Genomic DNA, 25,086 nt, shown 5'->3' with positions numbered 1-25,086 from the left:
AATCTCCCTGCCAAAATATTATATCCCTGACCCCAATGGCCTCTGCTCAAGGACTATTTTAAATTGTGCTGAGAATTCATTAGTGCAAATACTTTCTGTAGACAGTTCAAAATCTGCCTCTTGAATTCAAAGTTAAACAATGTCTGAGGCCCCTGTATGTCCCGAAAAGATGTCAAAGCAGGAGGCTTAAGTTCCCAAGTTTAAAAAAAAACTCTTCTAAATACAGATTTAATCTATCCTAGGGTAGTGCAGGCTGCCAAACCTCAATAGGCCCGACAGTTCAATCTTAACTAGTCAGTCTGAGGATTAGAACAGCCCAAATAAAAAGTTACATTTTTTTTTGTCATTTAGAAATCACCCAAATGGCTATATTCTATGATTCAACATATACATTTCCAAAAATGTTAAAAATAAGATGGCTGAAACCTTGTCCAAAAAGGACACTATAGAAATATTTTTTGCTGTTATCTACTTTATAACCTTATTTACCCTTACAACATCTGGCAAACTTATACAATATTACTTTTACAGCTTATATAAATTCTAAACTACAGTTTAAGTTATTGTTCCATAAGTAAAAGCGTTTAAGCAGCCTATAATACACAATACTCTGTTATTTAGAGCTGTAATTATTTATTCCATCTATACGATGTAAAATTTCAAATTAACAAAGCTTATAATATAAGCTTAATACTAGAAGGACAGAAAAGCCGAATAGATCACCTTTTTTTGTCTTTTTTTGTATAATTTGATTATTTATATTATATAAATTTGTAAATTTGAGGCCATCCAAAATTTTGCAGCCTGTGTCCTTACTTGTACCAGTTTCGGTTCATGCATCACTCCTGCGCTCGCTGACCTACATTGGTCCCTGGTCATGCAAAACTCGATTTTAAAATTCTCATCCCTGTTCAGAAATCCCTTCATGGTCTCACCCCTCCCAAGTCTATAATCTCCTCAGCCTCACAGCCCTCCAAGAGAAAGGCACAAAAAAGTGCAGGAGTGGGTACTAAATATTCCTGAATACAAGGTATTCAGGGAAGATAAAAAAGGAAAGAAAGAAGGAGGGGTGGCAGTATTAATTAAGGAGAAGTGCTGAAGAGAGAGGATGTCCTGGAGGGATCAAGGACAGAATCTATTTTATTAAAGGCAAGCAACAATAAAGATGTCATTACACAATTGGTGTATTCTCCAGGCCAGCAACTAGTGGGAAAGATATAGTAGAACAAATTTGCAAAGAAATTGCAGAGGTTCCAAAACTATAGAATAGTTATAATGGGGGAGTTCAATTATCCTATATAGACCTATATGATCACAAGAAGAAGGAGCACGAGTAAGCCTTTTTTTTCATTCATGGGATGTCGGCATCGCAGACTAGGCCAGCATTTATTGCCCATCCCTAACTGCCCTTGAGAAGGTGGTGGTGAGCTGCCTTCTTGAACCACTACAGCCCATGTGGTGTAGGGACATCCACAGTGCTGTAAGGGGGTGAGTTTCAGGGTTTTGACCCAGCAACAGTGAAGGAACTACGATATATTTCCAAGTTAGGATAGTGAGTGGTTTGGAGGGGAACTTCCACGTGGTGGTGCCCCAGGCTCATTGAGCTTGCACTGCCACGCAATAAGATCTTGACTGATCTGATTTTAGCCTTATTTCTACTTTCCTGCCTGACCCCATAACCTTTGACTCCTTTGTCAATCAAAAATCTGTGTAACTCAGTCTTGAATATATTCAATGATCCAGCCTCCACTGCTCTCTGTGGAAGAGAATTCCAAACCTAACAAGCCTCTGAGAAAAGAAATTCCTCCTCACGTCCATCTTAAATGGGAGCCTCCTTATTTTTAAACTGTGTCTCCTAGGTCTAGATTCCCTACAAGGGAAACCATCCTCTCAGTATCTACCCTGTCAAGCACCCTCAGAATCTTTTATGTTTAAATAAGATTACCTCTCATTCTTCTAAACTCCAACGAGTAAGGACTCAACTTGCTCAACCTTTCTTCATAAGACAATACCTTCATCCCAGGAACCAGCCTAGAGAACCTTCTCTGAACTGCTTTCAAATCAAGTATGTCTCTCTTTAAGTAAGGTGAACAAAATTGTGCACAGTGCTCTAAGTGCAGTCTCAGCAATGCCCTGTAAAATTGTAGCAAGGCTTCCCTACTTTTATACTCCATCCGCTTGCAAAAGGGCCAACATTCCATTTGGCTTCCTAATTACTTGTACCTGCATGCTATGTTTTCTGATTCATGTACAAATACACCCAGATCCCTTTGGACCACAGCATTCTGCAGTCTCTCCATTTAAATAATATTCTGCTTTGCTATTCTTTCTGGCAAAGTGGACAACCTCACATTTTCGCCTATTGTACTTCATCCACCAAATTTTTGTCCATAGTGTAAAGGGAAGAGAGGAAGAAGAGTTTTTGAAGTGAATTCTGGAGAATTTTCTAGATCAGCATGTTTTCAGCACAACCAGGAAGGAGGCAGGGCTGGATCTGATTTTGATGAATGAGGTGGGCCATGTGGACCATGTGTCAGTACAGGAACATTTAGTTGACGGTGATCATAGTATCATAAGTTTTAGGTTAGCTATAGGAAAGGACAGGGAACAAACCAGTGTAAAAGTAATTAATTGGGGGAGGGTCAATTTCAGTGGTGGTAGGATGGATCTGGCCCAGGTAAATGAATCAAAGATGGGCAGGCAAAATTGTAATGGAAAAATTGGCTGCCTTTAAAGAGGAGATGGTTCAGGTAAAGTTGAGATATATTCCCACAAGGGGGAAAAGTAAAACAAACAAAGCCAAAGCTCCCTGGCTGATGCAAGAGATAGCAAGTAAGATGAAACAGAAAAAGGGTGCATATGACAACTGTCAGGCTGATAATACACATGAATACCAGACTGAATATAGAAATTTCAGAGGGGAAGTGAAAAAGAAATATGAGAAGCAAAGAGAGAGTGAGAGAAGAGACTGGCAGCTAACATAAAGGGGGAATACGAACATCTTCTATAGCCAATGAATAATAAATGGGTAAAAGCAAAAAACTGCGGATGCTGGAAATCCAAATAATAAGTGGGTAGTTAAAGCTGCAGCAGGATGAACTGGAACTAAAAAGGGGTTATATGCATGGAGGCAGGGGATATAGCTGAAGTACTAAATATGTACTTTACATTTGTCTTTACCAAGGTGCTGCAGATGTCATAGTGAAAGAGAAGGTAGTTGAGATACTGGATGGGCTAAACATTGATAAAAAGGAGATATTAGAAAGGTTGGCTATGCTTATATTTTATAAGTAACCATGACCAGGTCAGATGCATCTGAGGGTACTAGGGAAAGTAAGAGTGGAAATTGCAGAGGCACAGCCAATACTCTTACAATCCACCTTAGATATGGGGGTGGTGACAAAGGATTGGAGAATTGCAAATGCTACACCTGTGTTCAAAAAAGGGTGTCAGGGTGAAGCCAGCAACTACAGCCCAGTCAGCAGTGGTGAGAAAGTTTTTGGAAAGAAGAATCCAGCACAAAATTAACAAGTCAATTGGGAAAATCTGGATTAATTAAGGAAAGTTGAGCATTATCTGAGTTAAAGGCAAAAAATGTTTAACTAACTTGATTGAATTTTTTGCTAAGGTAACAGAGAAAGTTGATGAGGGTAATGCAGTTGAAAGTGGTGTACATGGACTTCCAAAAGGCATTTGATAATCAGCAAAGTAAATGCCAATGGAATAAAGGGACAGTGGCAGCATATTCAAAGTTAGCTCAGTAACAAGAAATATAGTAATGGTGAACAGTTGTTTTTCAGACTGGAGAAAGGTATATAGTAGTACTCCCCAGGTATTAGACCCACTGCTTTCCTTGATCTATATGAATAACCTTGGCCTGAATTTTTCAGGCAGCGCGCGGGCTCGGCAGGAGCGGGCGGGGGCGGTTGCGGAGCCGATCGCCACCTGCGATTGGCTCCGCACCGATATTTTATGCAGGTGGGCCAATTAAGGCCCGCCCAGCGTAATACGCATGCCGTAGTGCTCAGTGCTACCAGTGCAGGTGGGGGGAGGAGGGAGAGTCGCAAAAGAGCACTTCAATCTCCCTGAGGCAGCTCTGTGCCTCAGGGAGATTGAATCAATATTAAAATAATTAAATAAAAGATTTAAAAAGTTATTTAAACATGTCCCCTCATATGGCTGTGGCACATGAGATGGGACATGTTTTTGTATCTCAGGAAATTTTTTTTTTTATTTAATAAAAGCTTTAGGAAACCTCATCCCGCTTTTGGATGAGGTTTCCTAAAAAACGTGAAGGCCACTTGGACTTTCCACCTGCCCGCCGACCTAAAGGTTGGACGGGCAGCATTACTGATGACATCAATTACTTTCTTAAAGGCTTTAATAGGCTGTTTACATATCGGCGGGCGCACAGCCGGCTCTGGCGTGCGCCTGCCGAATGAAATATCGCAGGACTGCGCGATGACATCAGGATGCACGTCTGACATCATCACACGTCATTTTATTTGTCAGCGTGTCGGACCCGCTCCCACACGCTGACTGAAAAATCCTGCCCCTAGACTTCAGTGTGCAGGGTAATGTTGTAAGAAATGGTGCTTTTCAGAATATTATAGAATTCTTATGGCATAGCAAAACTGTTTCTGTTCTCTCTCTGGGCCTGAATCTTTCTGTGGGGTCTCACTTCCTGTCATCCGAAGAGTCGGCAAGGAACAAATCCCCACTGATTCCGAGTGCCCTGCGGCCATTTCACACCGAATGCGCATTAAATGACCGCAGTTGAGACCTCCACCCCTCACTTGGCAGCTCTCCAGTCCCTGCAGTGACAGAGCTGTAGTGGACAGAAGAGGAAAGTCTGGGGAGCAAAAGTCCAGGTAAGCTGATGGGGTGGGGAGGGTAGGGAAGGCCTGGAGGGGTGGGGGAGAAGGGGCAATTGGGGTCTCGGGTGAGAGAATGGGGGGGAAGGGAGGTCCGGAGGCCACCAGACCTTAAGTGAGAGGGGCGGGGGTGCTCGACTTTAGAAGGGGACTCCTGATGGAGGTGTCCCCACTCACCGCACCTTCCCATTCAAGATGCCTGTAGCTTTTCGGCCTTCTCCCATGCCAGCTCAATCCTCCCACCCACCTACAAATTGAGGCCACTTAAGGGGTTCCACTGGAGCACGGGTGGGCTTCCCATCAGAGGTCTTGCCCACCCCAGCGTTAAATTGCTGTGTGGCTGGGGCAGGTGGGAACACGGAGGGAATCCTTTCCCTTCAATATTATTCTCCCAACCCCCGCTCCACCCCACTGCCTAAAAACCCAGTTCAGGCTTCCATGTTGACATTCCTAAGTTGATAGGGTGACATCTTGTACAGTCTTATCTGTGCAAGAGTTTAGTTAAGGCTAACAAATGGCTCCCTGCATGAGGTAAACTAAAAGATGACCGAGCTAAAGTGAAGGACGGCGGAAGGTGACATCTTGGGTACCTGTCCTGCGATCATTGGCCGGAGCTAATCGAACAAGGGATTGTCATAGGGTAAGCAACCAGCCCCTAGAAATAAAGTATGTTAACTGGTTCTCAGTGGAAAGGAGTAATCCTTGTCAGGCAGCTGCCTTCTTCAGGTGGGGGAAGAACAGGAAAAGAGCTTCCTAAAACATCGGCTACTGAGCAGGAGGCTACCCCCGCCGCAACCTGTCATGGAACATATGCTTTTCCTGTCTGTTTAGCTTATGTATCATATCTTAACTATCGCTTGTTATCTTAAAATCATTTATGAGCTCTCGACCGCCTATTTTGGCTAATCTGTGACTGCCGAACCTTAAAATATACACAATTGCAAATTTTTACAGAATACATTAAACTTGGAAGTGTTGTAAGCTGTGAGGAGGAAAATGATAGACCTCAAGAGGACATAGACAGGTAGGTGGAATGAGCGGACATGTGGCAGTTGAAACTGAATGCAGGGAAGTATACATGATATGTTTTAGTAGGAATAATTAGGAGAGGCAATATAAAATAAAGGATTCAGTTCTAAAAGAGTGCAGTAGTGGAGGGATCTGGGAATGTATGTACACAAGGTGGAAGGGCTGGTTGAAAAACCAGTTAATAAGGATTTGTGACTTTGGACTTCACAAATAGGATCATAGGATGCAAAAGCAAGGAAAATACAGTGAACACTTATAAAATACAGCTTTGGCCTTAAATGAAGTATTGCATCCAATTCTGGACCCCACGGTTCAGCAAGGATGAAAAAGCATTAGAGCGGTTGCAGAAAAGATTTGCAAGAATGATTCCAGGGACATCAGTTATGTGGATAGATGAGATAAGCTGTGGCTGTTCTCCTCAGAGAAGGATGAGAGGAGAATTGATAGAAACCTTCAAAATCAGGAATGGTCAGAGGCTAGGATCAGCAAGGAGACCAGGCCACAGGTGAGTGAGGACAGGATGGGGTTGGGTGGGAATGGGGAAGTGGTGGCGGGGTGGGGTGGGGGGGGTGGGGGGGTGGTTGGCGGTTGGTTTCAGGGTGAGGCATTGCTGAGTGCTGGGGTGAGGGGGGATGGCGGTGGGAAGGAACAGCAGGGTTTGGCTTTCAGCAAGGCTCCCACTTCTTGATGCCAGGTTCCCTGATCCGGCACTGTGCTTGACAATGAGGGACCGACCCTTCACCAGCTTGGTCTCCATGCGTGGCGACTGCCTCCCACTGCTGGTTGAACACCTGTGGAGGTGGGATGAGAACTTTTAGGTGGGGATACTTGCCTATTTAAGAGCTCAGTTGGCATTGGGGTGGAAAGTTCGTCCATGAGACTTCCCGTCCCGTGCTTAATCGGAGTAGATAGAGGAAGACGGTGGGGTCCACTTCTCCTGGTCCACTCCTGAACCCTCTGGTGGGTTCATTGCCAGCAACTACCATCACGCCCATGAGACACTGACAACAATGAAGAGCTGCCAGCCTCTGGTTGTCCAGCAGCTCAGTGTTAGGGGCTGGGATTTCCACATGGTAGTTCTTGATCCTGGGAATGGCATGCCACTGGCCAATTAATATGACAGACTTTCCCAAAGAAAGTGACACAGGGCTCTTGTCGGCTCTCCAGCCAGCGGGCGAGACTCCTATCGGCTGGGTCAAATTCCGTCCTATCAATCTATGATATCTGCACTCCTCTAATCCTGGCCTGTTCAGCATTCCCGATTTTAACTGCTCCAACATTGGTAGCCATGTCTTCAGTTGCCTAGGTCCATGCTCCACAAACAGAGATTTTAAAAAGAACTCCACCTTGCAGCTGCTATCTTCAAAAGAACAGATAATTGTCCATCTACGACTTTAAACCACCTTGAAACTGACCCAGAAGGGCCACTGAGTTCAGCCTGAAGCCGGCGATGTCACCAGCCTTCAAGAACCGTATATCCCTTTAACTTTACTGGACTTTAAGTTGCATAATCTATCCTTCCACTCTGTAATCTACTCTTGTGCGTGTGAATTTCGAATGTGTTTGTGTGTAAAAGTCAGAGCATGTTCATTATTTTTCTTAGACCCGGTTAAATATAATAAAAGCTATCCTCCTTTTTTTCAAAAAGCTCAAGAAGACCCTCTGTGTGGGGACAATTTTATCCCCATCAGGGAGTCTGGGCAGGAGTGGGCATGGGCCCGTGATTGGCTGCGCGCCACCATTTTATGTGGGCGGGCCCGCCCAGCGTGACGCGCAGCCGGAAACGCTCAGCGCTCCCTGTGTGGGCAGGGGGAGAAGGCTGAGTCGGGGCCTGCACTCTTTTGCATGCATGCGCACAAAAGAACATGGAAATCTCCCTGAGGCACAGAGCTGCCTCAGGGAGATCATTTTGATTATCAAAAATTTTAATAAAGAAAAAAAAATGTAAGTGTCACATGAGCTGGGACATGTTTATGAATTTTATTAAAAACGTTTATTAAAGTTTAAAAACCTTCACGAAACCTCATCCCACCCATGGATGAGGGTTCATGATAAATGCGAAGGCCGCCTGGGCTCTTCGCCTACCCGCCAACCTTAAGGTTGGATGGGCAGCTGTGTTAATTATTTTAATTGATAGTTAAATGGCCTGAATAGGCCTTTGACAGTTTGGCGGGCGTGCAGCTGACTCCGCTGTGCGCCCACCGAACTGGAGATCTGAATGATGTGCAGTGACGTCAGGACCCACGCCCGACATCACCGCATGTCATTTTATGCATCATTCTCACACGCCAACCTGAAGATTCTAGCCTGTGTGTCTTTTATAGTCACAGCACATTAACAGTTAAACACTCAATGAATTTTTTAAAAAAAACCTCTTGTTGCCAAACAAGGAGTGGGGAAAGAGGGGAGCCATTCAATCCCTCCTCACCTGATGATAACACTCCATGAAACCTCTTTGACCAGGATTTTGGCCATCTGCCCCAATGTCAAATTGCATTAATGTCAAATTTTGCTTTATAAATCTTCTGTGAAGGACCATCTGACATTTTATTAAGTTAAACCACTATATAAATACAAGTTGTTGCTTTTCTAAATACAGAAATAATGTAACAATTTTTATTTTAAAAACAGTCAGAAGGAATGACTATGGTGTGAATAACATTTTCTTTTTCATATGCTGGTCATCCTAATTTCATGGAACCAAATTTCACCTCAAATGTAAAAGGTACAGCAGAAATACATACTGCTTTCCTAAAAATGGGGTACATTTCAAAAGCTTACATTGACAGCAGTTTCAATCTCTGTCATAGGATCTGGTCATGATTGGCTCAAGAACAAAAGTCTCCAGTGCACTGAGTGAGATGAACTATTTCAGATGCTTGCTGCAATGTGCCCTTTAAGTCCCTTAACATTTGTCTACACTGGAGTGATAAATCTCTGTAACGAATATGAGCATACATATTCTTGAACAAAGAAGTATAACCCCACTGTCCTGCATTCTGTCAGAAAGCTTTTGTCACTCTTCATTTAAATAGTTTTAAATTGTTAGTGCATGTTAGTAATATGATCACATTTTGGACCACAACCAAAGATAACAGTGCCCAGAACTTAATGTGACTGTCACACAAGTCTGATAGAACTATCATATGACTGCTGCACTAAAAGTCTACCATATCTAACACTAAATTAAGTTCTTACATAATCAACTCATTGGTTTAACTGATCAGTTAAAACCGATGAATAAAAGAGAGTTACTACTGTAATTTTAAAAATAGTTCTGAAACCCACAGACTAAAAATTAGACTTACATGACATCTGATTCAGTAAATAAAATGAACATAAATAAACAACTCACTTTTCTCCAATTTTCATTTATCTTTCCATAAATTCATCTTAAACATAACATTACTTGATCATTTTGGATACCTCCAAAGGTCTGTCACAGAAGCATATGTAAACATAAACACATGTTCATATTCTTTGCAATAAACTTGAGAACATTTTCACTACAATTAGACTGTTATTCCTTTAATGAGTTCTCAATTGAGTTCCAGGTAGCATTTATTTCAGACACTTCAAATTTAACAAAAGCAGAACCTGAATAAAATGTATCACATTCAAAATTAAACAAACTACAATAGTTTAAATACAAACCTTATCATGTGTTAGAATGTGAAAATAATTAATAAACCCTATACTGCGTAGTAATTAAAATACCAGGTTTAATTAACCATGAGTGTCTGACTTTATAAGAAAAATAAGCTAATAACTTCAGTTATAGAAATTTTAGCCAATTCTGAAACATCGCTTTACAGGAATAGGACACATATACATGCCTCACTGAGGGTGCCTGCAACTGTAGCTTTTATTATTTTATCGCCGCTGGACTCTCAGCCTTTTGCTAAATACTGACCTGAATGCCATGGCACTTGACCTCCCATTTGGTAAGCTGGTGTGAAAGAATAGAAGCATTCTTCAAGCAATAAATGCTACACATTTTATTCTATGAATTTGGAATAATTTTAAACGATTCTCATATTATTTTTACTAATAATTAGCAGTCTATTAGCCTTCACAAATTCTAGTACAAAATTTATTCAAATAGATATTACAAATTGCTAGTAAGAATACAAATTCAAAATTATAACCTGCATTTTTTAAATGCATTATTCTATTTTTATTTCATATAGAAATGCAGGAAATCAAAACAGGCCATAAATGGCCTTCTATTCTGCAAGGGTTAAGGTTCAAAACTCACAACATTTATAAATGTGCTTCAATTTATTTTAGACACTAGATCCACCTCTACCACTTTTTTTTTAAAAGGTGCAATTTTAAAACAGGAATCCTACAACAAATTGAATTCCTTTTTGAAAGTGAGGTGCATTACCATTATTATGAAGGATAAATAAAAAGCTCAACTGTAAGTACCAATTCAGTGCTGCCTTATTAATGTATTGGTTATTAAGAACATTACATTGTACTAAATTTGTTCAAAAAGTGAACCAAAAAGATCTAATAAATCTTGCAATCTCATGAGTTGTGATGCAGACATCAAAATGAATCTCTATTTTTTGAAGTTGGAGTACTTTGTTTTTTGGCCTGGATATACAGTACACAATGCCACATGGGAAAATTGCTGAGTACAATGTTTATTCCAAAAGTGAAAGTTGCATCAGAAATGGATTACAGATGTTTCCAGCTACAGAGCAAACTATTCTATTCAACAACTCCCTATGCAGCATCTATATACACTTTCAAATACAATTTCAAATATTACTGGTCAATCCCTCACACCACTGCACACAGTAAGATGGAAAATATGGTCACTCTCTTCCTCTGATGCTGTCATGTTGTAGATTCTCTGTTTCTCTTCTTTGTCTCTCTCTTTTTCTCTTCTCTCCTAACTTCCCCCCACAAACCTCACTCTTTGCTTTTATTATTCTTTTGCTTTTCCTTTTAATGTGGGAGGTAATGAGTGGCATGGCATTGTGCGGTGGGCTAAGTTGCCACTAACAACTCCAGGGTATTTAAGGTATAGGTTATGGGTAAAGGTAGCCCTCAGCAGTTCCAATCCCATCCCCTCCCCCAACAGTTTGTGCTCCCTCATCCCCTCACTCTTATAAGGTCTGCTGCCACTTCAAAACTTCATTTTATCACTACCCACTCTGCTGTCTGTTACAATAGAGATATGCTGCCTATTTAATATGTTTATTTTTTTGTGTGCTTTCTGTGGCAGTTTTCAGTATTTGTTACATTCAATCGTAAACCGATAAGCAAAATATGCACAGTCTGTTGTCATAGTGACAGGTAAGCCATCAAATGTTACAGTGATGTATTGTGTTATTTACACAGTGCCAATGTGCTTTGCTTATGATGTGATGGCACAGAGAGACCAGTGGCATTTACATGAAACCAACTGCCGTGGTTACCATTGACATTTGCTAGTGACTAAAGGATGTGCATAGCAGTTTGTCCCTTTTCTGGCAGCAGCAGCTTAAGCAAAATAAAAATATGGGACAGAATGGAATGAAGAAATGTCGCTCAGGACATTCAAAGAAAAGAAAGAATTTGCAATTATATTTAAAAATTTGCGATTTCAGGGTGCTCTAAAGTGCTTTGCAGCCAATGAAATGTAGTCACTGATGTTTCGAAGTACAGCAGCCAATATGCATAGAAAAAAGTCTCATAAAAGCAAAGAAATAAATGTCAAAATAATAGACTGGGTTTTGGTGTATCAATGCCAGTGAGGCTGTCAGGGTTCACTATTATTACTGAGTAAAACTTCCAGCAACTTCTGACATCCACACATGCACGTTTACTGATGTGCAGCTCCCACACAGGATGCACTATTGCAGTCCTTGCTAGTGGAATCTGCATAGAAATCAATGTTTTGGCACAAACATAGGCTAGTTACCCATTATTGCACTTAAGTCCGATGAAAACCTTAAGTATTGTTCAACCATGATTAATAATGTTTTTAATGGTATGGTAAATCAAATTATTGCCTAACACCTTCTCTAGCCCCTGTAAAAATAATTTTGCAGATGTGGAGTCTCATTCCCCCAATGGAAAATTAACATTGCAGCTTTTTAAATATCTTTCTTTGTAGTAATTTGATAGTACAGAACTTGTGCATGGCTGAGAAAAGAGACATTTTTTGTCGAAGGTTTGTCAAACAATGCTTGACAGTTAATGGTCAGTTACCATCAACTGGCAACACAGCAATAACTCTATCACTCTCTTCTCATGCAGTATAAATTTGTTGTCTCCCCTGACATTGGCATTGTCTTGCGAATTGTCCTGATAAGCACAAGGTAAAAAGCTTTGAAAAAAAAGTCACTTTTTTCAGGAATCTTTTTTTGTGGTTGGCTATTTTATGTCTTTCCCTTAATCCCACGTGTGTGACCCAATCTTTATTCTATACCCTGTACATTTATAAATGTAATTTATGTTTCCTGGTTTTTACTTCCTGCTTTGCCATCTGTGAGAATTCTTCAATCTGATTGGTTGAACAGCTTTCTTGCTGCTTGTCCTGCTTACAGATCCCCTGTAGAGGATGCTGAAGTCAAACAGATGTGGAGGTGTAGAAATCTGGGCTGACAAGTCTGCTGAAAATCAGTGGCCGACTATGTGTGAGGCGAACAGCAAAAATCTAGGCCCTTCAGTTTTCGTTGCTGGTCAAGACATACATGTTTAGCAATGATCCTATGCTCTTCATTAATGGTGCAGTTTGGGTCTTTTACATCCATTTAATAGGATAGGGTCTCAATTTAATGATCTAACTAAAAGTTAGAATCTCTGACAGTGCAGCATTTCCTTAGTACTGCACAGAAGTGTCAGCATAAATTATGTGCTCGAGTCTCTGGAGTGAGGATTCAACCCACAGCATTCTGACTAAAATGTGAGAATGCTATCACTCAGCCAAGGCTCAGGTGAAAGCCTGTTCCTTTCGACACGTGTATAATTTGATTTTTATGGATTTTATCAATTTTTAAAAACTTCTCATAGGCCTGAACCTTCTGTTCGGCATGCGGAGGCAGGCTCCGCACGCCGACACATAAAGTGATGTGTGGTGACGTCAGGTATGCGTCCCGGCATCACCACACGTCGTTTAGATCTTCAGTTCGGCGGGCGCACACTGGAGTCAGCTGTGCACCTGCCAAACTGTCAAAAGCCTTTTAAGGCCAGTTAAGTGTCAACTAAAAGGATTAACAGAGCTGCCCGTCCAACCTTAAGGTTGGTGGGCAGGCGAAGAGCCCAGGCAGCCTTTGCATTTATCATGAAACCTCATCCACGGGCGGGATGAGATTTCATGAAGTATTTATAAATCAAATAATTTTTTTTTTATAATTCATTGACATGCCCCAGCTAATGTGACACTGTCACATGAGGGGACAAGTCTGAATTTTTTTTCTTCTTTATTTAAATTTCTCATAATGAAATTAAACTCCCTGAGGCAGCTATGTGCCTCAGGAAGATTTCTGCGCTCTTTCGTGCACATGTACGAAACAGCACAGGCCCCAACTCAGCCTCCTCCCTCCACCCACACAGGGAGCGCTCAGTGCTTCCGGGTGCGCGTCACACTGCGCCCGCCCACGTAAAATCGGCTGCGTGCCCGCCCATGCCCACTGTTGCTCAGCCCCCCGATGGGGAGAAAATTGTCCCCATAGAAGGATCTACAAAGTTGCCATCTGAATCAAAGGTAATGTTTATTGTACCTGACAACATACATGACTGATATATAACAAGTTAAGTTAATAAATCCAATTAATTAATTTTTTAAAAAAATCTGGCATTGAAAGCTAGTCTCAGGAAAGGTGACCATGAAACTATCATCGATTGTCATAAAAACTCATCTGATTTGCTAATGTCATTCAGGGAAGTAAATCTGCCATCCTTAACTGGTCTGACCTACATGTGACTCCAGACCCAAACCAATGTGGTTAACTCTTAACTGCTCTCAGGGGCATTTAGGGATGGGCAACAAATGCTGGCCTTGCCAGTGAGGGCCACATCCCATGAAAGAATACAAAAAAAGGTGCCTTGCATAGCATAAACTTTTCATGATTTCTGCAGCTCATGGGTCCTGAGTCTACAAAATTAGAACTTCTCAATTTATATTTATTTGTATATCCTAAATTTTCAATCCTAACGAGTCAAAAAAATTCTACACGTAAAAGGCAGGAGATTAGCACTAAGTTAAAATGCTCAGAAAGCTGGTGAAGACATGATGGGCTGAATGGCCTCCTTCTTCACCATAACAATTCTGTGATTCTATCAATATTTTGACATCTTTTAGAAGGCAGGTGTTTCTGTATACAGCAACACAAACAACAGATTAGTAAGGCTAATCACACCATATAATAAAAATTGTTTAGCTAATAATAAAATATCATTAAAGTGCATCCTTGTGTAGGATTAGCTTTGAATACTTAATAACATATTGGATTCATTTTCTTTCACCAGCTTTGGTAATGAACATCTCATTTTTTGTGTGTGTTTCCAGAATCACACTTATCCATGTTAAAATGCAATGCATTTCCTCTACTTGTCATGTGGCTACACAGTTGGAAGCAATCAGTACTGTTTATAGTATTACTAAAAGTACACTCTTCCATATCATTTATCATTAATGTAAACAGGTTTCAAACATTTCTCTGTGGGGTCTACTTTCAAATACTCAGAGGGACAATGCCAATATTGACACATTCAAGGGACACTTTGCCCTTACTTTCAAAAGTCAGTGTAAGCTACTCAAAGCAAAACAATACTAGCATTGCATAAATTCTTTTTACACAAACAACATTTTGGTAAGTCAGCAAACCCAAAAATCTGATCAAAAAGAAAACACATGACTGTGATCCCTAGGGCTTGACAAGCCCCCAACTAAAAATCTATAGCTTTTAGAGATTCTTTGCATAATTCTATGATACTCCTACAAAATCCATAATGACCGCTTCACATATCCCTAAAAAGAGCAACAGAATTCAATAATATGCACTTGAATACTCTGCTTATAAACGTGGCTAATTAATGTGCTAGTTCTTGTCTGATGTCTGTTTAAATACTGAAATAACACTGACAACTTAAGTTCTCAATACAGTTCCTGAATATGAGTCCCAGGAACGTTAAGAAGATATCACCAGTAATACCGATGAGGTTGCTATTTTAGGTACTTGGAACAATCCTATATTCTAAATATCTGAGATAGCTATTTATTACATGGAGTTAATGGCCACACATGTTGTATAAATGCATATAGACTTGAAGTCAAATTTGGAACTGTTGCAATATCTAGTATTGTCTGCCCCTCCGAAAAATGACTGGCGACTCAAAAGGTTAAATGCCGCCCTTTTACATCCCATATGTGTGACTTTTAAGTGTCTCAGTAAAAACTAAATTAGATAGTTTCAATTCAGTTTCTGACCAAATAAAGACCAATAACTGGTAACTGTCACACAGCTTAACAATTATTACCAATCCTACTTGGAAACTCCCAAGTGGTGGGAAATTACAAATCCTGTAATGGTGAGCACAAAGAAAATAGGGGCAGTCACGAAAATAAGAGAGATGAATTCCTAATGGTCAACCATGTAATTTCACCATGATCTAGAAACCGTTATTTACTTAGGTATAATTATTGTCCTTTTTTTCTGTACCCTGTGTAAATGACAAAACATTTCAAATTTAAGAATCTAAATTAAAGGACACCTCATTTAAAAGGAATAAGAAAGCAGATACACACCCGGGAGTTGGGGAGTTTGGATTTACTACAAAAAACCCAGGATTATAATGAGAAACAAAAAGTACCGGAGGTAAGACGTTTCACAGTTTTGCGGTACTAAGAAATAGGATACCTGCATGTGTAACATTTCTGATTTAACAAGTTGCACCTACTTTTTAATTTACAGTAACGTGCACATTACTCCAATGCACATTACCAATGAGCATCTAAACAGGGTGCTGCCCACTTGGAGGTTCCTGACCTTTCCATGCATAAACGCTAAGCAATGTTGTTGTAATCGGATCATCGGAAGAATTGATCATCTATCATCTTGCAAGTTTAAAATCAGATCACTAACAGATGCCCAGTCTAAAGCTGTGTTTCCGCCTCCCCACGACATGAACTCTTGAACCAAGTCTTTGGACATCCGCTGGTTGGAAGCGTTGCATCGTGTCCAGTACCAAAAATAAGTTAAACTCTATACCCCCCACCACCCCAATCAACGACTGCTGTCAACTCCTCACTCCATGGGTTATGTGCTTTCATCGCCTTGTTACCGGCATCCGTTTAAGCTTAAAACACAAGTCAGAAAACTTAGACCGGACCTCTCGATTTCCCAGAGTCTGGAAGTTTTTTTACACTGGAAAACTTCTGCACTCTCGAAAAACACGCCAAAGGAAACTTCCAGCCCCATTAATTAGGGGCAGAGTTTCATTTGTTCAGCCTCTTTAAAGCCCCAAGTTCGGATACACGACACACACACACACCTCTAATACGAAATGATCTGTTCCCAGTAACTCACACGTATTATATACTGAAAACAATTTACAGTGCAACTGTTCCCACCTCGATTAGTTTAGGAAGTACATTCAGTCCAGCAGATCCTGATAGGCAATGTGTCTCCCTTGCGGGTTCTTCCCCATTTGATATAACTTGTGTTGACTTATTCCAGGATCCCTGGTTCAGCAGGAGGGAGCTGAGGCTCCCTGCTCGGAGCCGGAACACTGTGAGTGATGGATAGACCAAGCAGACGGCGATCGCCACTACCAACACTAAAGGGCGAGGAGGGCATCTCAAGCGACGGCAAGGCACCAGGGTTTGGCGAACGTACATGTCTAACAGCACTCCGCAATGTCAGAGCACAGCACCGTCACTCCGTTTCACTGGCACGGGGCTTGCTTAAGAAATACGAGCCACCACGGCAAATAACACACACACACACACACACACACACAAAAACCGCCCATCAACGTCAGGGCTCCGTCCCCGGGGGCTTGTACAGCACCTTGCCCAAGTGTCACGGCTCAAGGGGTTGCTCGTTAGGATGTGTTGTTAGCTAACTCTTGAGAACCTCCCAATAATTATCCTTCAAGTGGTATAACGGTTCCATCAAAGCAATCACATCACACACGCCCCCATCAGCAACTAGATCACTTGGCGAGTAGCGTGAGGTATATCCCAGAAAGGTCTTTCGCTCCAGATTCGACCATCTCCCCTGAACAACAAATCAAACTGCTCAACAGACAACATTTTGAATGAAATGGGGACGGCTTCAATCTTCAACGCCAGTGGCGAAGGAACGTTCTTCTCTATTGACACCCATGACAGAAAAAGTTAGTGTGCCGGGTTTTATGTACTTGAGTCAGAGATAAGAGTACGTTAAAATTCTCAAAAGTGTAAACAGTTCAGCATTTCCCCGTGTTAACTTTGCAATCGACCCCGTCAGGAATGCTTTCTAGGGCATTACATAGGTTGCCCTGTTGCACAAGTTTCCTGTCACTGAACTCTTTTTCCTGTTCTCAGTTAAAAATTAATAAATTCAGTCTGCGTCATGGAGCAGACACAGAAAGAGGTGCCTTTGCCTGCGGGAAGTAATTCCTAACTCAATGATTAAATCCAGTTGGAACTCCCGACCTTATTTGTGAGCCCAGCTAATCAAACTTCCACCAGAGTGCATTGTGGCAGGCGATGGCGACTTCCTAAATTGTGAAAAGGAAAAAATGTCAAAAGTGAATAACTTGTTTTATGTCCTCCGTACCCGTTCCTGAGATATCGATCTCCCGCCCGCCCCCTCTGCTTCTTTAAGCAGACTTCACTTTCTAGAATATGGTTTCCGTTAAGTTCCGAAAAATAAACACTGTTCACGATGACACCGCCCTCCCTTGTGTGGGTAGGCAGGAACACTTTCGATTTTTATATTTAAAGTGAAAACGGCTAAATATTTTGGATTACATTTCTTTAAAGTCCCCAACGACGTCACACAAAAACAGTTCGAAATGCCTTAACTGTGTGTGAACCTTTTATTAAGTCAATTGTGCTTAAAATATTATTTTAAAACCCCACACTTTGCCCCTTTAATGTAATTACAGAATTCGAGGGTAATCTGATTGCAACATTGTGCAAGATACACAATATTGGAGAATCTGATCCAGTTGTTTACATTTCTGGCACTAAACCTTTGGGACCAAATAATGAAAATGACAGTTCCAAAAGCATGGTGCAACTGGAGAATGAGTCAGTTGGAAACTGCCTAGAATGTGTAATAACCTGAACTTTGTTTTAATTCATTCAGAGCATTGGGTGTTACCAGCAAGGCCAGCATTTGTTGCCCATTCATAAATGCCCTTGAGAAGGTGGTGGTGAGCTGCTGTAGTCCATCTGGTCTAGGTACACCCACAGTGCTGAAGGGAGTTCCAAGGTTTTGACTCAGCAACAGTGAAGGAGCAGTGATATTGATCCAAGTCAGGGTAGAGTGTGGCTTTATAGTGCAGATGGTAGTAGTGTTCCCATGTGTTTGCTGCCCTTGTCCTTCTAGTGATAGAAGGCATGGGATTGGAAGGTGCTGTTGAAGAAGGCTTAGAGAGTTGCTGCACTGCTTCTCGTATAAGTACACACTGCTGCCACTGTGAACCGGTGGTGGAGAGAGTGAATGCTTGAGGTGATGGATGGGTGTCAATGAAGGAGACTGTTTTATTCTAAATGATGTCGAACTTCTTGAGTGTTGATGGAGCTGCACTCATCCAGGCAAGTGGAGAGTATCCAATCACACTCCTGGCTTGGGTCTTGTAGATGGTGGACAGGCTTTAGGAATTCACAAGGTGAGTTACCCACCACAGAATTCCCAATTTTGAATCTGCTCTTGTAGCCAATGGTTCTGTGGCTGATCCAGTTAAGTTTCTGGTCAAAGGTAATTCCCCCTGGCTGACTTCCAGAATGCTGATAGTGAAGAATCCAGTAATAGTAATGTCGTTGAAACTCCAGGGAAGATGGATTGATCCTGTCTCATTGGAGATGGTCATTGCCTGGCACTTGTGTAGCATGAGTGTTTCTATTAATGTAAGAATTGCTGACTTCCCATCCATCAGCTCAGCAGCAACATTGGGAATATCTTCAACACAAAAACAGAAACACCTGGAAAAACTCAGCAGGTCTGGCAGCATCGGCGGAGAAGAACAAAGTTGATGTTTCAAGTCCTCATGACCCTTCAACAGAACTAAAATATCTTCACTTGCTTATTGTCAAGGCCTGGCTGTTGCAATCATCTGGATCCCTTTCTGTAAAAAGTCACTCTTGACATTCTCTATCCAGTGCTTCCTTGGTCCTGCTTAGTATTTTGTTCCACATAACTTGTATGCAAGATCATGAAAGGCATTCAAGCTGTTTCCATTTTCAAAATGTGCCCAAACCATCCCAGTGGTCTTTCTTCGATCTTCTGTATAAGTGTTATTTCTTGATAGGCATGTTCCTAATGTGTTATTCTTGATTTTGTACATCATGAACAAATAAAATAAAAAAAGGCTTAGCACATTAGTCAGTCACTTATAGAACCTGACTTTGAATTTGACTAATGGATGAAAATATTTAGCTATAAAGTTTCAAAGTCAAATCAATGTGTGCAAACTCAACTTTCTTTCTTGGAAGCATAGAATTTACACCACAGAAAGAGAGTATTCATCCCATTCTACACTAGGTCTCTGGCGAGCTAATCCACAATACAATTTTCCTACTCCTTCCCCATGCCTTTTTAATGTATTTCTTTGTCAATTTTTTCCCTTTTTAAAAAATTCTTCCTCCACCAGTATTTGAGGAGTCCACATCATTTTTCATAAAACCCCCTTGACTTTGGCCTTTCTTTTGAGTGACTTTATTTGCTAATTCAGTTGACAATTTAGCAAGTGAAAACAAATTTATATATTTACCTCATCAAAATCTTATATACTTTTAAATTATGATGTCTCTTACCTTCTCCATCTCAGTGAAATGAATTGCAGTATCTCCTCACAAGACTCCATAATATCACGGTAATTCTGTTAACTGCTGTTTCAATTAACTTTCCTAAAGTGAGATACCAAAGCTTCATAAAATGTGCTAACGACTTGTATTGGCTTATCAGTTCCTCTTTGTTTTTGTACTCTCTACCCTATTTTTAAAACCTAGGACCCCATATGCATTTTATGCAGCCTTACGAACTTCTTTTGGTCTTACTTTGCCTGGGTTCTGAATAGGACATTTACAGTGGGAACGAAGTGGGCCAAGTGGATTAAGTCTCAGTGGGAGAACATTTAGGGGACAGTGATCATTGTTATCATAAGGTTTACGTTGGCTGTGGAACAGGGCAAAAAACAATCCACGTAAAAATAATTAACTGGGGGAAAGCAAACTTCAGTGAGATAAGAATGGGTCTGGACCAGATAGATTGGAATCAAGGTTTGGCAGGAAAAATGGTAGCTGAACAATGGGCTACCTTTAAAGAATATTTAAATTACTATTTAAAGAAAAAATAGTTTGGGCACAGTCCATATTCCCACCAAGGGGAAGGGCAAGGCAAACAAATCCAGAGCTTCCTGGATGATGAAAGAGATTGGGATTAAGATGAAGTAGAGAAAGTGTGCTTATGACAGATGTCAGGTGGATAATATAATCGAGAACCAGGCTGAATATAGAAGGTTCAGAGGGGAAGTGAAAAAGCAAATAAGAGAAGCTAAGAGGGGGTATGAAAAGAGACTACCAGCTAACATTGAATGGAATGCCAAAGTCTTCTATCAACATTTAAATAGTAAAAAGGTAGTAAAAGGAGGAGTGGGGCCGATTAGGGACCAAAGAGTGGATTTGAGGCAGGGGGCTTGGCTGAGGTATTAAATAAATACTTTGCATTTGTCTTTAACAAGGAAGAAGTTGCTGCTCAGGCCATGGTGAAAGAGGAGCTAATTCAGACACTTGAAGTGTATAAAATTGAGAAGGAGGAGGTATTAGATAGGCTGTCTGGACTTAAAGTCGATAAGGCACCAGGACCGGATGAGATACAGAGGGAAATGCGAGTGGAAATTGCAGAGGCACTGGCCATAATTTTCCAGTCTTCCTTAGGTGGTGCCTTGGGTTGGAGAATTGCAAATGTTACACCCTGGTTCAGAAAAGGGTGTAAAGATAAGCCCAGCAATTACAGGGCAGTCAGTTTAACTTCAGTGGTGGGGAAGCTTCTAGAAACAAAAATTCAGGACAAAATTAATAGTCACTTGGGCATACGTGGATTAATTAAGGAGAGACAGCATGGATTTGTTAAAGGCAAATTGTGTTTAACTAACTTGTTTGAGTTTTTTGGAGAGTTAACAAAGAGGGTTGAAAATGCTGTTGATGTCGTGTATGTGGACTTACTTCTAAAAGGCATTTGATACATTGTCACACAAAAGACTTGTGAGCAAAGTTATAGCTCATGGAAAAAAGTGTCAGTGGCAACATGGATACAAAATTGGCTGAGTGACAGGAAGCAGAGAGCAGTGATTAATAGATGTTTTTTCAGATTGGAGGAAGGTTGGTAGTGCAGTTCCCTTGGGACCTTTGCTTATCCCAATATATATTAGTGACCCACACCTTGGTGTACAGGGCATAATTTCAAAATTTGTGGATGATACGAAACATTGGAAGCATTGTGAACTGTGAGGAGGATAGTGCAGAACTTCTCAAGGATATACACAAGTTGCTGGAATGGGTGAACAGATGCCAGATGAAATTTGATGCAGAGATATGTGAAGTGACTCATTTTGGTAGGAAGAACATGGAAAGACAATATAAAATAAAGGGTACAATTCTAAAGGGGATGCAGGAGCAGAGGCACCTGGGTGTATACGTGCAGAAATCTTTGAAGGTGGCAGGACAGGTTAAGAGTGCAGTTAATAAAGAATACAGTATCCTAGGCTTTATTAATAGGGGCATAGAGTGCAAGAGCAAGGAGATTATGTTAAACTTGTATAAAACATTGGTTTGGCCTCAACTGGAGTATTGAGTCCAGTTCTGGGAGTCACACTTTAGGAAAGATGTAAGGGCATTAGAGAGAGTGCAGAAAAGATTCGCGAGAATGATTCCAGGGAATAGGAACTTAAGTTACGTAGATAGATTGGTGGATGGTTGGGCTTGTGGCACAGGGTTAGTATTCCATGCCTTTAAGCCAGAAGCTCTGAGTTCAAGCCTCACTCTGGGACTTGATGGCCATGGAAGGTATGTTTATAATGTGGCCAGGCAGGTGGATTAATGACCTGCAAATCCTTCCAATACACCTATGGCAAGTGGTAAGTGCAGGAGGGTCTCCTGGCCAGCCAGAGCCATGTGATAGCTGAAGTGCAACAGCCTCCTCATGGTAAAAGACTCCATGTGCAGATTCTTGCCACCGGATGTACTCAGTGGCAAGTGTCCTCCTCACTTTGAGGGCCCACCAGAGAGAAAGAGATTGGAGAAGTTGGGACTGTTTTCCTTGGAGAAGTGAATGCTAGGAGGGGTCTGGACAGAGTAGATCGGGTGAAACTGTTCCCATTGGTGGAAGGAGTACAGATTTAAGGTGATTGGCAAAAGGAGCAATGGAGACATGAGGATAAACTTTTGCACGCAGTGAGTGCATGAGAGTGTGGTGGAGGTCCGTTCAACTGAGGGATTCAGGAGGGAATTAGACTGTTATCTGAACAGAAAGTATGTGCAGGGTTACAGAGAGAAGGCTGGAAAATGGCACTCAATGCATTCTTCATTCAGAGAGCTGGCACAGACATGATCTTCCTTTGCGCTAGGTATGCCTCCAGCCACTGGAGGGCTTTCCCCCGATTCTCATTGACTTCGATTTTACTAGGGATCCTTGATGCCTCACTCAGTCAATTGCTGTTTTGATGTCAAAGGCAGTCACTTTCATTTTTCCTCTGTATTGCAGCTCTTTGGTCTATCTTTGACTAAGGCTGTAATGAGTCCTGGAGCTAAGTGGCACTGTCAGATCCCAAACACACCATTGATGAGTAGGTTATTGGTGAGTAAGTGCCACTTGCTAGGTGACATGCTAGCTGACAATGACATATTTTATTGATTATTTAGAGTAGACTGATCAGTCAGTAATTGGCTGAATTGGCTAACTTTTTGTGGAAAAGGCATTTCTGGACAATTTTCCACTTTGTCAGGTAGCTGCCAGTGTTGTGACTGCATTGGAACAGTTGCTAGTTCAGGAAGACAAGCCCTCAGCCAGGGGGTTCTTTGCTGTATCTGGTGCACTCAGCTATTTCTCAATATTTTGATATTCTGAATTAAAATCTCTTGAGCAGGAAAGAGACTTAGGCATTGTAGTCCATGAGGCTCTAAAAGTTAACAATGCCATGGTCACAAGGCTATAATGAAAGCAAATGGAAGGGGATATTTTGGCCAGAGTGAGAAAGAAACTAAAAGGGGCTGTGCTAGTAAGACACGCCTGTTTGAGAGTCCAGGTTTAGCACACAATGTTGTTACTCATTGCTGATTTGAACTTGCCTGAAGGTGCTAAACCAGACATCTGCAGGTTTAGAACTCAAGTGCTGATTTGATGCAATTTCCATGGAGCAGTTTATGTGGGTTCCATGCACCTTCACTGAAGGTGTGGAGTGCGCTGGCTATCTCACAGTGTGGGTTTCAGGATGGCTCGGGCTGTGTGACAAGACACACAGGTTCTCAGGTGCAGTACTGGAGGTTCTGCTGGAAGACGACTAAAGGTGGAGGGTGGTCCACAGTGGGGAAGGATGCCACCCCATCATCCAGTTGCTCTCCTGCAGCAGCTTGTACTGCTGTGCCTGGCTTCATGCCCTTCTCCCATTCCTCTGAGACAAATCCAGACCAAGAGGGTCTCCTGGCAAGATGTTTGTAACCGATCACTTCTGGAATACATATTGCTAGAGAATTGGGGAATGCTTCAGAGGTCTGCTCCACAAGTCAGATAGCTAGTGAACATAAAATGGTGAGCATCACTTGTAGCACTTGAAATCAACGTTAATGCCGTGTAAAACGCCCAAACAGCAGATCGCTATTAGGAGAGGGTGTTAGGACAAGCACGAGCCATGGAAATGCTGTGCCATCTTTTTAATGAGTGCTAGCAGGCATTTAAATGGTAATAAACCCTTGTAGGAGCCTCTGGCAGCTGTCCCTTGTGCAGGATTCAACTCCAATATTAGACTTAATGAGGAAAGGTGGGAGGAGGCTTGAGTACGGCATAAACACTGGCACGGACAGATTGGGCCGAATGGCCTCTGTCCATGCCATATGTACAATGTGAACCTTTGCCAAGATGGTGCCTCACACTAAACACAGGCTAAACCAGCTTTTCATTCAGCTCATAACCCCATTTTGGATCAGCACCACATGAATGCTATTGCCAAAAAATCCTCCCGTCCCCAGTGTATTTAGATGTGTAACTAGGACAATCCAGTATAAAACAAGAATGCCAGATCTTCCTTTTACATGACCTATGTTAGGCTCCATCTTAAATTCTGTGTCCAAGTATAGTCCCCTCATGTGGTGGGAGATATAATGCCACTAAAAAGGTTCAGGAGAGGACCATTAGATTAATGCCAGATTTAAGAACCTAAATTTTCACCAATGACCCAAGAGTGGAATCTTTTGATTAGAAAAGCATAGACTTTAGGGTTACACAACTGAAATATAAATTATGTAGACATAGAACTAGGTTGGATGTCAGGTAATTTATCTATTTGCAGAAGTGCATAGATCTTTGGAATAGGTTGTCAGTTTGCGTATTCAGTACAGATTTGCTGCAAATGCTGAAATAGGAACTGGATGAGTTACTGGAAGCAGCAAATATCAGTGCATACATAAAATTGATGTGGTGTTGGTTGATGTTTCTCATGGTCACTTACCTATTTACTGACTCCCCGCTGACTGCCCCCCAACTCCTCCCCTGCCCCTATAACGCCCCCTGACTTTCTGACCCACCTGACCCTCCTGGCCCTCCAACTCCCCACTCTGACCCTCCTACTCCCCCTGACCCTCTGAACCCTCGACCCTTAACACCCCAACCCTCCAGCTTCTGGCCAAGCCTCCAGCCCTCATAAACCCTCCGACTCCCCCCCCCACTCCGAACAGTCTGATTCCCTCTGACCCTCCACCTACCCTCCAACCCTCTGACTTCCACCCAACCTTCCAAACCCCCCAACACTCCCCAAC

At 41.7% G+C, this 25,086-nt stretch overlaps 1 protein-coding gene across 2 annotated transcripts in view; it reads right to left on the bottom strand.

Annotated features, from left to right (window-relative positions):
- Positions 1-16,913, bottom strand: part of cped1 (cadherin-like and PC-esterase domain containing 1) — a 278,983-nt gene extending 262,070 nt beyond the window's left edge. For both annotated transcript variants that reach the window (XM_041216372.1, XM_041216373.1), the window contains exon 1: positions 16,477-16,913. In XM_041216372.1, coding sequence (XP_041072306.1) covers positions 16,477-16,743 — 267 coding nt within the window. In that variant the 5' untranslated portion in view covers positions 16,744-16,913. The remainder of the gene's footprint in view (positions 1-16,476) is intronic.
- Positions 16,914-25,086: the final 8,173 nt, after the last annotated feature.

The sequence above is a fragment of the Carcharodon carcharias genome, chromosome 21, assembly GCF_017639515.1.
Source record: "Carcharodon carcharias isolate sCarCar2 chromosome 21, sCarCar2.pri, whole genome shotgun sequence".
Lineage (NCBI taxonomy): Eukaryota > Metazoa > Chordata > Chondrichthyes > Lamniformes > Lamnidae > Carcharodon > Carcharodon carcharias.
The sequence above is the reverse complement of the archived record's forward strand: the minus strand, read 5'-3'. Positions and strand labels throughout refer to the sequence as shown.